The 14645-nt window shown below is 41.7% G+C and overlaps 1 protein-coding gene across 1 annotated transcript in view; it reads right to left on the reverse strand.

Moving 5' to 3' along the window:
• FAT3 (FAT atypical cadherin 3) overlaps positions 1-14645 on the reverse strand; it is a 191834-nt gene that overhangs the window by 110967 nt on the left and 66222 nt on the right. Inside the window, exons 7-9 of the mRNA XM_039222360.1 lie at positions 13293-13503; positions 12706-12774; positions 4146-4285 (exon numbers count right to left, since the gene is read on the reverse strand). Of these exons, the coding sequence (XP_039078291.1) occupies positions 4146-4285; positions 12706-12774; positions 13293-13503 (420 nt within the window). The remainder of the gene's footprint in view (positions 1-4145; positions 4286-12705; positions 12775-13292; positions 13504-14645) is intronic.

Here is a 14645-nt window from a genome sequence, read left to right on the forward strand (position 1 = left end):
AATGACAATATTTAATCTAACTACTCCCAGTAAGATAGGGAAATACATTTTAAGAATGAAGCTTGTTAAATCTTATTATGCAAATATCAGGCATTATATATTACTATGTATTTCCATCCATTGATCCTTTGGAAGAATCATGTTCTAGACTTCCATAAATTTGCTGTGAAGATGTAGTAGCTCATATGGGTTGGATAGATGTTATGGGGAAAGTTGTGAAAATCCATAATTTCTCATCTTTCGTAATGTGTGTCCCTGTGGCCCATAAACTCAGCTAATTGAGGGGAGGCTATGAGGAGGTTGGGGTATTTCGCCCTCTCCCCATTATGTATGGCTGGCTATGAGACATTTTAATGGCCACAGGTGGCACTATGTTCTCCAGGCAGCCATCTTAAAAAGTGTCCTCCTCAGGGGCAGCTAGTGGCTCACTCAGTTAACCATCCACGTCTTGAATTCTGCTCAGGTCATGATCTCACGGTTCATGGGATAGAGCCCTGTGATGGGCTTTGTGTCAATGGCGTGGAGCCTGCTCAGGATTCTCTTTCTCCTTCTCTCTCTGCCCCTCCCCCACTTCTATGCAGCCACTGTCTCTCAAAAATAAATAAATAAAAAAGTATCCCCCTCATAACCAGCAGAGCCAGGTAAGTTTCTCTTCCTGCAATGATTTAGCAAGGGCAGCAAAGACTTAGCCTTGCCTTGGAGAGGTGGGAGAGTGCAGTGGTTGAGAAAGCATGCTCTGGGATCCAACGACTTATGTCTGAACCCTGCCCTACTCAAGTTACAAAACCTTGCTTTCCCTTTTCTGCAAAATGGAGCTGCCAATCGTTTCCTACTTCTAACATAACAAACTACCACAAACTTGGCTTAAAACAACATGCATTTATGATCTCCTACCTCTGTAACTTGGCAGTTTGAGTATAGTGTAGCTCACCTGTGTTTTCTACTTAGTGTCTCACAAAGCCAAAATCAAGGGGTCAGCAGGGCTGTGTTCCTTTACAGAAGCTCTGGAGGTGGATCCACTCCAGGTTCATTCAGATTGCTAACGAGGGGTGCCTGGGTGGCTCAGTTGGTTGGGTGTCTGACTTCAGTTCAGGTCATGACCTTGCAGTTTGTGAGTTTGAGTCCTGAGTTGAGTTCTGTGCTGACAGCTCAGAACCTGGAGCTTGCTTTGGAACCTGTGTCTCCCTCTCTCTCTGCCCCTCCCCTGCTAGCACTCTGTCTCAAACATAAATAAAAGTTAACAAAAATTAAAAAAAAAAAAAGATTGCTAATGAAATTTATCTCCCTGAGGTTCAAGGCCCGAGGTCCCGCAAGGGCAGGCTGTCAGCTAGAGCTCCTCTGAGCACCTCAAGGCTGCCTACATTCCTTGCCACACAGTCCCCTCCATTCCTGAACCAGCAACAATGCTTCCAGTCATCTCACATTAGGAATCTCTGACTTTCCCTCTTGCTCCATCTTCTATCCAGGTGGAGAATATCATCTGCCTATGGGCTTGTTTAGTACATCAGAATCCTTGTGACTTGAAACCCACAGAAGCTTTTTATATTCTGTACTCATGCTAGGGGATCTCAGTAAGGAAAAGATGTTTATTTGCCACCAGATATTATAGCTCTGAGACACTAGAATCCTGCAAGTTGGGACAACAGAACAAAACTGAAGATGAAGAAAGAGTTTTCACGTAGACACAGAGATCCCCGAGGCTCTGATTTATGCGACATTTGTGAAGTGAAATTCAACATGTTGTTTCTGGCTGATTTGAAGCCCTTGTCATAGATGTTTTATGATTCCAAAGGAACAAAGTAGAGGAAAGTCCCCAAAGGAAAACTGGACAGGTGTTTTGGGGCTACAAAACATTTATTTAGTTATATGGTGAAGGGTATCTGTTTGATGGTGGAATCGTTAAGTTGCCTAGGGTCATGGGTTGGAACATGCTTTAGTGGTTTCTAAAAGAGATCTAGAATGCCTTTTCTTTACCAAAATATCTTTTTGTAAAAATGTCCTTGATACCAAGTGCTTGGATTAATTCTGAGAACCTATTTTCTCTCTATTGTCAGAGGGGCTGTGGTAAATATGAACAGAGGCCTGGATTGACAGAGGCCAGAAGGGTATCTGGGCCTGAATACAGTCGAATGGACAGAGCAATGGTTTTCTGGTGGTAATAATGACAGTACACAAGTTTATGCCTTGAAAACGGTTAGTTCTCATTTGAGAAGGTCATGGCCCTGGAGACACCAAATGACCTGGAAGATTTTGACAAGAAAATCTCTGGATACCCTTCATTAACCTTAGTTTGGTCTTGCCAAGGGAAACACCCACATTCACCTCGATTCTCCAACTCTTCCCAATTTCCCTGGAGAGAGGTCGAATTCCACACTAGTCTGATAGGAAATCAACCAAAGTAGAACTTGAGCAGTGTGTACATTCAAAGTCTTATAATGTACGCTTCCCAATTAGTTTTTAAAAAGGCATGCACATCAGTCATCTGGTTTTAAAACTCAGAATCACTGTGACCTTAGGCATCTAGCACCCCTCCTAGCACATGGTATAGACCCAAGAAATACTTGTGGAATACATACTGTTAAATGATTTCTCATCTGGTTCTAAAGAAATTCTAAAAGAAAAGTCTCACTGATAATTTTTTTTCCAGTTACCATGAATCAGTTCCGTGTTTTGAAGACCCAGCATATCTGCCATGTAGGCCCTGCTGAATATGTTACAACCTGCTATTCATTTACTCATGTTAAGCATATTTAATGTCTATAGATAACATTCTAGGCACAATGAATTGCCATTTCCTCCAACTGTTATAAAACCCTGGATAAATGTATGGAAATCAATATGGTTCCACACTTCCTTTGTATTTTACTCAAATATGTCTTTTTAAAAATTTTTTAATGTTTTTTTGTTTTTTTTTAACTTATTTCTGAGAGAGACAGAAAGAGGGCGACAGCATGAGCAGAGGAGGGTCAGAGAGAGAGGGAGACACAGAATCCGAAGCAGGCTCCAGGCTCTGAGCTAGCTGTCAGCACAGAGCCTGATGTGGGGCTCAAACCCATGAACCGTGAGATCGTGACCTGAGTCGAAGTTGGATGCTCAAACAACTGAGCCACCCAGGTGCCCCTCAAATAAGTCTTGTATTTTTAAGCGGTGCTAAAAAGTTGAGGTTGGCTTTGCTAAGGAATGGCTAATTTAAGAAGTGATTTAGCAATAAAGACTCAGCAATATTGCAAGTGGTTGTTTTGTATTAGTCTTTGGGGCTTGCTTTTAGATTGTGTGATTCCCATAGGATCTCAGCCATGGTGTCCTTTCCAGGAACCTGTAGTTTAGCCAGACCTCTGCCATAACCTGCCTATGGTCTCTGATACTAAAACATAAAACAAAAAAAATCCTCTCATATTTAGGGTAAATCTGCCCTATATTGATATCTTACCCACATATTTTCTCCTCCTTGCTTTCAATGCCCTTTCATAAACACTCGTATACCAGAGTTCAAGCAATGGTCCTCACCCGACTGCTTATTAGCATCATGCAGGATCGTTGTGGGTGGGCCCCAGGCTTCAGTGGTTTTAAACACCTCAGGCCCCCACAACCAGGGCACTCTACAGTACAGCCAGGATAAAGGACCACTGGCATAGAGACTGGAATGAGAGATGGGGGGCGGGGCACCTAACTCTCTGTCCTTGTTCTCAATTAAGGCTATGTGACCTTGGACATATTACTCATCTTAGTTTGTGAAATGAATTTGGACTCAGGTGCCTCTAGCTTTAACTCTCTGAGACCAACACGTGAAAAAGTGAAGAGTATAATGATGCGTTGACTCAGACAATATACATACCCTCTTCCTTGTAAATTCAAGGAAAGCTGACTTTATTGTCAAAGAGAGAAATCTACAGTAAATGATCAGGAAGCAAATACATATCCCTCTTCCATGCATGAACACTCACAATCTCTTGAAGGAGGCAGCTGAGTTATTCAATACCACTGATACACTCTTTTTTCTAAGTTGTTCTCTCATGATTTTTTTTCAAAAACAGTAGAAATCCGTGGACATAATTTACTACTTCCAACACATTTTTTAATCACTTGCACCACTGACTTCAGCAGATCATTTGGCATTCTCGCCATTTAGTAATTTGACATCTTACCTGAGTGACAGCAACATTTGTCCCATCGGTGACTTCCACACTCATATTATAGATGGACCTCTGCTCCGCATCCAAAGGTTTGGCAATGACAATGGTCCCAACACCCTTCTCTGCGTCAAAAGAGCTGTCAAAATTCCCCCCTGATGATTTCACAAAAACAACATGAAATTAGCATATCTGAGAAGTTATTACATCTATTCAAGCATATAGCTTTAAAGGGAGCTCTTACACAGAAATAATTTTTGACAGGCATCCCTATGGCTCAGTTTTTTACATCTTAAATGGGACCTCTATTTCCAATTTAATTTATATTTCAAAACACAGCCTCTTCAATGCATAACAAATGTCACGAAAAAGAATGTATTGCAAAGAAAAACCTCAGCACTAACATTACAGAAGTGAAGAATAAACTGAGTCAGTAAAATATTTAGAAAACTGCAGGCCTTCCAACCCCTTGTGGCTTCTATGCTAAGGATTTATAGACCTTTTTGCTTGCTTTTCTAAAGTAGATTAAATTCTAAGTAAACAAATAGTCCAATTATTAACAAAAATATGTAGACACTTTTGAATCGATTTTAGGATTGATGGTAAACTTTGGTTGGTAGAGTTCAGATCCCCTCCATTAGATGTCAGAAATAAAAGTATAAACACTAGAAAATAAGAAAAAGCCAAAAAATTGAGTTTCATATAAAAAATTCTACATCTGTAAGTTGGGATATTTACAGAAAAATTTTGTTTTGCCATCTTGGCAGGGCGAATTATTTTTCTCCCCAAAAGGCAGAGAGTTTACGGGGGATTTACAAAATGAAATCTGGAAGGAAGGAGAAAAAAACATCAGTTTATGTGACATCAACTTACAAAACAACCAGTGTGAAAGTTTAAAAAACTTTCCTTCCCTCTCCATTGGGCCAGGAGTACCTGATAATGTGCCAAGACAACATAGGCCTTTTTAAAATGACTGTAGCTGTTTTCATCTCTGTGAACTAAAATGTGGTTTGTGATCTTTCCCAAAATGAGAGTTTTTTTTTTTTTTTTAGGGGGAGAGAAGATAATAGTACAAATGCTGGACTGATTTTAATTAAATATCACTGTATGTTCACAAGCTCTATTTATTTTAGTATGAAATTCCATGATGTCAATTAATTTTATTCTTGGACAGTAATTTTATTTAGCTACAGCACACAGGGCAATTCATTTACTGAATTTCATATTGTAGAAAAGAAATCTTGGCTTCTCTTCCCTTCAACATACTTTGGATTTCATTTTGCTGATCAGTGAACAATACCATATACAATTTCTATGATATTACAATTACAAATGAGTGGATGAGTTAAGGGAAAGGAGAATTTACCTGAATTAGTAGAATTCAATATACAGTGACACAAAATAAATCACATGGTTTACTAAAAAAAAAAAAAAACCTGGTCATATATATTTCAAATACTTATTGCCTGCAGCTGTCATATACACTTAAGATTATTTAATTGCTAGAGAGAACATAATTGCCCTTGACATTTAATTAAAGTTATGGAGATACGGGGGACCACAGAATTGCTTGGAGATGATATATTTTTCAAAAACTTCATCTAAAAAGAGACTCATCTTCCAATTAATATCTTTAATTGATTTACTGAGGAGCACTTAATGTTAACTCCAAAAAAAAAATTCTTTTGAAGAACAGGAGAAGGAGAAAGGGGAGGAAATCTAGGCTGAACGGGAAAGCAAGCCTCAGGTCACCGTGTCTCTTTCAAAGGGAATGTTCCCTGTTGATAACCACATGAAATAAAACGTAAGGCTGATTCACGGGTCTTGAGTAACCATCCTAATGAACAAAGAAAAACCACTTGCTATCAACTGGTACATTCTGGAAAAAAAAAAAAAAAGCCACTTTGCCATGGAAACTTTCAAGGAAAGGATATAAAATACATCAGACCTGTGTGGAAGGGAAGAGTAGAATGCCACTTTTTGTGCTGTTTTGGGTGGGAGTTACTTTATATTTTAAATCACATTGAAAATCATCTTCAGAATGTTTTCCTAACAGGGTTGTTGTCTTTTTTTAAATATGAGGAACACACTTTGGGGGGCGGGAGTGGGGAGGTGGGCAAGGTAAGGGCAGAGGAAAAGGTCATCTTTCAAGGTCAATTATTTTGGAAGGTAAAAATTTGTAGGTCGAGGCAAAGGGGAAATTATGCAAATTATAAAACTTTGCTGTGCTCCAGTCTAAAGATGAATGAAAATAAAATTTAGAGAACACCCAAGCAAAGATTTCCAGTTTTAGCTCCTGTTTAAAAGGGGGAAATCCTATGTGCTCTCTCCCTCACTGCCTGAGACTCACATTTTCCTCAGGGCCTTGTGATGAAACATATAATCATTTCATGGGCTGAGTGGCATAAAATTTACATAAATTACATAAGACATGTAGACTGTGTTTTCTTATTACTCATTTTTCATATCAAAAAACATCTCTGGCTATTTTTATGGTTTTAATTTTTTATAGTTCTCTCTCCTGCATGTGTGCGTACATGTCTGTGAGTGTGTGTATGTATCTCCCTCATCTGCCATTACAGTTTCAAATACTCTGGACTGGAAAGCTCTGAAGGGGCAGGGAGCTAGACAAATGGAAAGCAGATCAAGGGGAACTGAAGACAGAGAGAGCCTGAGAAGTGGTTCTCAGTCCATCAACATGGCAAGCAGCCTCTGGTAGTCACTTCCAGGGCATGTGCTCCCAGTGAAACCAAGATATCACGGGAAACAAGGTTCCCAAAATCTAGCCTGAGTTTTAAAATGAATTTCTGACAAGGGACACAGAATCTAGACCAGCAGTTCACCATCAACCCTCACGCAATTTAATAACCTACCACTTAGGCATCCCATTTCATAACGACCCCATATCTCTCCCCCAGGGCTCATTTCTCAGGCTCCCTTTCAGCCTGAAAGGTGATTTCATTTCATAGGAAACTATGTCCAATTCATCTGGGGTGAGAGTATCAAATGGTAGGAGTCCATTTTCACTAGCAGCATTCCGTTTAAACAAGATGTGCTTCCTCAGAGCCAGTAACACAACATGCAAAGCCAGAGTATGCTGGTGCAGCAGCGTTAGGCTAAACAAAAGGTGGGGGGCAGGGGAGAACACTGCCGAGCTGGTCTGAGTTTCAACAAAGTGGGAAAGTAGAAAAGTCACAGCCTGAGCGTTGCTGCAGGGGTGTGCGGCAGAGATGGTTAAAAGCAAGGTTGTGAACAGCCCACATAACAGATAGTTCATGTCAGGGACATTTCTCTGTGACCATTTTTGGTAAAGACGGGTATAACAGAGTAAACAAAGAGCAGAAGAGGAGGGTTGGATTTCTACTGGATTCTAAAGTTAAATGTAAAAAGTCAGAATGTCCTAAAAAGCTTCAAAAATGGGATTAGGGTAAAAATACTTTAACGCAGCAGCGACTGCTTGCATATGCCGTGCAGCAGGGCACTGGCTCATGATTCGGTCAAGTCTTTCTTTAAAGAAGGGTACAAAGTATCACCATCTCTCCATAATGAGATCTGATGGTGAGTTTCGCACCACTTCTTCTTTAGAGAAGTTTCCAGGCTCCTCCCCTAGCATATGATTCCATTGCACTCTGTGTGTAATTGTAAAAACACCAACCAAAATCTAGTAGTCTCCAAGGGGGAAGTGTTATGTGAGAAGCTTCCAAAACACTGAGCTGCTGAATCTCAATGAATTAAGGGAGTCGTTCACAAGCTGTTCATTCAAGTTCAGCATGTACACCAAACGTAAGGAAAAATGCTAAACACCGATTGCGGTTTGATCATGAATAATTTTCTGTCTTGGAATGAAGCAAGCACAGTATGGGGCTGAAAAGGATATTTACATGGAAGGCAAGAGATGCTGGGTGGAGGTCAGGAAACAGAGGTAGGAAGGAAAATCCCTTCTAGAATATGGTTTAAAATTCATTTTCGTAAAATAATGAATATACAAAGTGTTGTTTAGGCTTTTTATTATTTCCCTGAGACCTCTCAGACGTGGTCCTATGGTATAGATGGTCCTGATGGAGAAAAGAGAGGACCATTTGGGATCAACTTAGGGACTGTACAGAATAGGAGGAATGAAGTATTTGATGTTAACTGAATGATTTTGAGCAAACACTACTTGAACAGATAAACTGGTGTATTAGAAATGATATGTAGACACGGCTTCTCTCAGGAGGGATGGGTAAGAGTTTTGTGATACAGAAATATGGCCACTACATTAGAAAAGACTCAATCTACAGTCAGAGAACAAGCCTGCTGCTAGTGCTGTCAAAGAGTTCACATGACCACTTGATCTAATGCTTAAGGGACGGCTCCACTGGGGACAAGGTTCAGGAAGGACAGGTGTAAGCTTAGGAGACAGAAGCAGCCCAGAACCCAAAGTCTGCAGGAACCTATGACAAACTAAGAGCCAAGGTGATCTTCATATACCTGCAACACAGATAGGAATTTCAGCTAGAGTGGGACCTATGTGCTAGCTTGCACTGTCAGAGAGTTGTTTTCAAATAAGATAAACAAAGATATTTTCAATGTTTACTCTCAAGAAGAACAACCATTTTTCTAATCAAAGTATCAGGTAAAAAGCCAGCAAACTGGGCGGCAGCGTCCGCTGTCAACTGTGGGTAAAGAGGCATTGTTTGAAGTGCATAATAGGGGTGGTCTTTACAATACAGATATTTGCCATTGGGATAAAGATACGAGGAATGAACTGTGAACCTGACTGCGTGCACATTATAACAAATGTAAATCAAGGAGCTGCTGGGTTGAATCATAGTCTCCTGAGAAGTGTGAAGATATGTGATAAAGCCACAAAGGATTATGGGTTATTTTTGTTCCCTTCATTTTCTTTCCCTTTTAACACAGAGAAGGAACACGCTGTGCATTGCGCTGTTTAAACACAGAACAGCTGAACTTTATTATGTTTCCTTTTAATTACAGCTTTCTTAACTGGGTTACAAGTAGGGCTTCTGTTTCTGGAAGCTGAGGAGGGTCTAGCTACATAATATTGTAAGCAATGGTCTCTTGGGAGGAACACAAAAGTGACTGGCAGATCGGTGGTACAGGGGTCCAGACTTGGGAACAAAATCTTGATTGCTTTGGTTTTTGTGAATTCATAGTATGATGGGAGGGAAAGGTATGCAGTTAAATAAGAATCAGGTAGATCTGGAAATATGGAAATGAGGAGACTATACTCTCAGGGGGAGAAGAATGCAGAAACACTCTTTATGTTTACTTAATGAGAAATCATTCATTATAGCATTTGTAAGCTGTAAGTGCTAGGCCAGGATGTTGTAGGCTCTGTAACCTTGAATGTCTGTATAGGTGCCTAAATACACTAGGTCTGTAATGGAGCCAAATCTTGACTCTGTTGGAAGAGTCACAGAGTATTTACCTGGATAAGACCTACACTTACACCCAGATCTCATTTCAGATCTGTGCCAACAGTATATGACAGCATTCAACCACAGTACACTGCCAATTTCTTAAGCACTGGGAAGCATGCTTCCCTCTCTTTTCCCTCTGTGTTAGCTTGGCCAAGGAAGATGCTTAGGCAAGAAGAAAGGGAAGAGAATGAAGAGTCTGCATGGCCAAGGACAAATAAGCAAAACCTCTTGAAAGTGAGAAGGAAACATCTGAATATGATAAAGAAAACAATAGGTTTTTAGAGAGGGGGAAAGATATTGTCAGCAGGCCAAAAAAAAAAAAAAAAAAAGACTCTGTTAGATTAGAAGAGATTCTAAAAAGGGGGATTTGGTGGAAGGGAGACTATATTGATACTGAAAGCAACCCCAGCACCTGGGGAAAAGATTTAACTTCTGTGATGAAAAAAGAGTTGGTGTTTCAAGATGTTGCTGGCTGGATGTGGGGATGGAAATAAAACCACGTTGTGTTTGGGCATCGGGCCCGGTAAGTTCAATCTGTAAGAGAAGCTCAGCTAGATGATACCAGATCTGCAGTGAAATCCCTGTGATGGAAGCATCTAGCAGAGAGGGACAACCCTGTAAGTCTTCATTAAGAGAACTACTCCATGCATTGTTATGAGAAGGATTCTTTAGGAAGAGTGTAGCATTTAGACGTGTGAAGGTGGAGAAAGAAATGATTTCTGGATGTGTATTTGGAGCAGCCTGAAGGGATTCACTCCAGGGAGGGCTGTCATCTGTACACTGCCCCTCTTTTCTTGGACTAGTTCTCATTTTGTCAAAAGGGCGATGGTTGCTATGGCTGGGAAGACAGTGGAAGGTTGCCCTGACTTGGGGTTCGTCTCAAGAGGCATTAGTAGGGTCAATGCGTTGGCTGCCTGGAGTGTCTCCTCCATCACCATGGTTTATTCCACCCTGAAGCAATCAACAGAAGCACTGGCAGGAGGAAGAAATGAAGGGAAAAAAAGGCCTTGATCTTGAGTTAAGAATGAGATTGGATTGGGGCATCTGGGTGGCTTAGCCGGTTAAGTGTCAGACTCTTGATTTTGACTCAGGTCATGATCTCATGATTTGTAAGTTCAAGCCCCCTCATCGGGCTGTGTGCTGACAGCGCAGAGCCTACTTGGGATTCCCTCTCTCCCTCTCTTTCTGCCCCTCTCCCAGCTTGTGCAAATATACTCTCTCAAAACAAATAAACATTAAAAAGAGAATGATAATAGATCAATACAAATGAAAATACACAATAGCACTAACAATGTGAACATGAAAACATGCAGGTAATGTTACATATCGCATTACTAGGTATGCTTACCTACCTACACACACACACACACACACACACACACACACACACACACACAGAAATGCTGAGGAACTACAAACTGACTTGGATATCTGGGGTCAGATGGCTGGTCAGAGCATCAGAGAAAGGTGTGTTTTTTAGGATGTGTGCTGTGTGCAAATAGGGGCTTCCTGGGTGGGTGGGGATGGTAGCAGGATGTGCTGCAGGGCCCGAGGAGGTTGCAGGCATGGATCACATGAGGGAGAGCATCAGTGCTGTTGGGTGTAGAGGTGCTTGCGAACTGAAGGGTCAGGGGAGAGAGGAGGCAAAGTGGAGGCTGAGGAGAGACAGCAACACCCTCCCCCCCCCCCCCCCCCCCCCCCCCCCCCCCCCAGCTTAGGACAGCACACCAGGAGCCCTGTTGCCTGTTGAGAACACTCTTCTCTGGTTTATTTAAAAGAAATCACTATTGCACACATCCCTGGAGGCTTGGCATCAGGGGACACATGTGCAAACTGAGATACATTTTCTGTGACTCCAACTGGGGCAGTGAGGGAACCACCCAGGATGACAGCACAGACAACCAGGTGAGGCGTGTGTGCCGCCCTCCATTTCACCAAGAAAGAGGAAGCTGCATCACATAATAACTTCGTGGGCTGAAAACCCATGAGAAGATGCAGAATCGAAGACATCTTCCATAGATCAGAAGAGGTTCCACTTCTAATGCATTAAGTGGAGATGAAGAAGGAGTTGAAAGTTCAGAATGAGGATGGTCATGTACAGAGATGGTGTGACTAATGCCAAGTAAGGAAAGCAAAGACATTCTACCGGCATTCCAGAAGATGAAATATATAGAAAACATGCCCCTTTGGGGGCAGTTCAGAGGACTTTCTACCGAAGTTTGGTTGGAGGCCACGGGGCATTCTTTTTCCTGTGCCTCATTAAAACAGATGTGGAATGTTCTAAATGCTTTCTCCAGACCCAGCCATTCCTGGGAAGAGAGGTGGGTTCCTGCCCATCCGATCCAGGCGGTGACATATGGAGGGAAATGATTCCCGCAGACCAGGTCTCTGAATTCCCGGCCTCCCACAAAGAACCGTGGGAAGTCAGCTCCAGCGCAACCCGGTGTCAGATCCGGGGCTGGCACCTTCTCCCCGTTCCATCCTCTGGGCTCCGGGCTGTTTTGTTTCCCATCCTCAGCACAGATTTCCCCTGCACTGCCTCTCCCTGCCTGTGTCTTGCCCTCTCCTTTTGCAGCCTGCTTGCTCGTTCTCTTTCAAAGAATTTAAAGGTTGGCTCCCAAGGTCTGTCCTACATGCTTCTGTCTGCTTTCTCTATTCGGTTCTCGTAGGAAGCTCTCATGGGCTATATATCTGGGTTCCATTTCCTGTCTCTACCTTTGTGGATGGCAGCCAGGGACCCCTCTTGGTGGAGCTTTTTGGTCTATGAATGGCACTACCGTGGCACAACTGGGGTGTTGGGATAAATTTTAATTTATTTTTCAATCGGAAAAGACCCAAATAACCCAGCCTACAAAATCATAAAAACAAAACAACAAAAAGTCCATATACCTCAAAAGAGAAGAAAAAAAATTTTTTAAAGAAATCAAAACAACCCCTCCCCCCCGAATCCAAACCCCATCAAACCTCAGACAAAGGAGTCCGTGGATACAAGTAACGCAATAGTTGTTAGAGGCATGTATGAAATCTGTGGGCTGAACTTCAGCCTGTCACAGGCAGTTATGAAAGATGTAATTTAATTTGCTTAAAAAAAAAACCCGTAAAAGGCAGATTGGATAGCTGTATTTTAGCAAATGTGTTTGCACTAAGGGTACCTTCTGTTGAACAGTTCTGCCCACAAGCTGTCTGTAGAATATAGAACATCTCTCGAGCATGCTTGCCACCTTGAAGCAGGGCAGTCGGGAGCAGAAAAAAAAAAAAGAACAGAATGCAGAAAAAAGGTGAAGAAAAGGAGAGAAATGAAGGACAGCAAGTCTAGTACCATCAATACATTTAGAAATGAGATTAGCCAAGTGTGACAATAGAATTTAAATGACACACAGAAAGACACTAAGATTGCAGTAAATAACATACTATGGAAAATCCGGCCAGAGAGCACTTTCTGTTCAGCTTAGCTACAGAGTTGGAACGAAAGCACAGGTCGATTATTCATTTTACTGGCTCTTTTGCATTCCAGCACTATGCATCTTTTTTTCCATCTTAGGACTAATCGTTAGTTTTTTTTTAATTTTTAAATTTTTTGTAATTTTTGGTTTTGATTCTTATTTTTTTTTTTTTTTTTTTTTTTTTTTTTTTTTTTTTTTTTTTTTTTTTTTTTTTTTTTTTTTTTTTTTTTTTTTGCTAGTTACTCCAGTCAGTGATTACATTGCCCAATACTGCTCTGGGGGGGACTCCAACTTACCAACTATATCAAACCACAGAGGGGTGTTAGCTGGCTGCACAGACACCACCCCTACAATCTCGGTGACTCTATCGCTTTCCATGACTGTGAAGTTATAAAACGGCTCATCAAAAGTCAGCGGTATAGGTGAAGGGGGTGGTTTCTTAATCCATTCAATGTGGAGGCGGGCCGTGGAGGATTTCTGTGGGCGCCCATTGTCCACTGCCTTTATCTACTCACACGGAGAGAACATAGAAAGAGATCTTAGAGCTCAGATCCCTGCAGAAATCTGGATCTGTCACTTATCTGCTGTTGGCCCAAGAATCCATCCTCATCACAGGGTCAGCAAAGGGAAGGGAGGATGGAGATCTGGGGAGAACGTGCTGTGGAATTTAGTTACCTGGGGGTCGCATACCACATTCACCAGAAGGTGATTTGAACCAACTTTACAGATGTGGACAACTTGAAAAGCAAAAGCGGCGCTTATCATTTATAGTGTTTTATGGGCACGGATGATAGTTACATAAGTAGGAAGAGCTAACTTGATTCCTTACACCTCTGGTGGTGATTCTTGAAAGGGAAGAAAGTGCACTGTCAATCCTTAAGTGTGAATAATGAGTGCGTGTGTGTGTGTGTGTGTGTGTGTGTGTGTGTGTGGTTGTATTGTGCAGCTCCTTCCTTCTGCTTTATTCTGGAGAAACACTTATTCACTCAGAATCCCAGGAAGGTGATGGGCTGGGTGTGAGAGAGGCAGCAGCCTTGCTCTAACTGCTCCCGAAGCCCCTGAGTTACACCAACTCTGAAGGGGTGAAGGACTCTCTTGGTGAAAGCATGGGCTCCCAGAGACAGCAGGATAGGGAGGAGCCTATGAATGACTCTCTTCTGTGATCTTATATAAGAACTGAAGAAAGCATGTCTCCTCATGCAGCTGTGCAGGGTGACCTGATATGGTGTCTTGGACGTTATTGAGGGTTCAAGTCCAACAAGCAAAAACCACTGATGGAAAATTTTACAAAAACAAAATTTAAAAATGGGGTTTTAAATATCACATATTAAAAATAACATGTATAGGTCTGTGGCCAATCATAATAGCCTTTAAAAACAGCAGCTACTCACAGCACCCAAATGCTATGTGTTCATGGATGATCACTTTGTTCCAGAAAATTTCTATGAGATGGAAGACCCTTGAAGATACAGGTCTTAGGTCAGGTTTACTGGGAGCAGAGCTTGAGACAGGGATTTGAATATATATCGTTTTGGGGGTTGGGGAAGTGTTCTCAGGAGAAAGGGACTGAAGGAAGCACGATGAACAGAGAAAGATGGTAAGCAAGTGTGTGGTCTTAGTTGAAGTTTAACCTCAGCCTGATCCCATGG

Source organism: Hyaena hyaena, unplaced genomic scaffold, assembly GCF_003009895.1.
Source record: "Hyaena hyaena isolate Hyena2069 unplaced genomic scaffold, ASM300989v1 scaffold_1111, whole genome shotgun sequence".
Classification (NCBI taxonomy): Eukaryota; Metazoa; Chordata; class Mammalia; order Carnivora; family Hyaenidae; genus Hyaena; species Hyaena hyaena.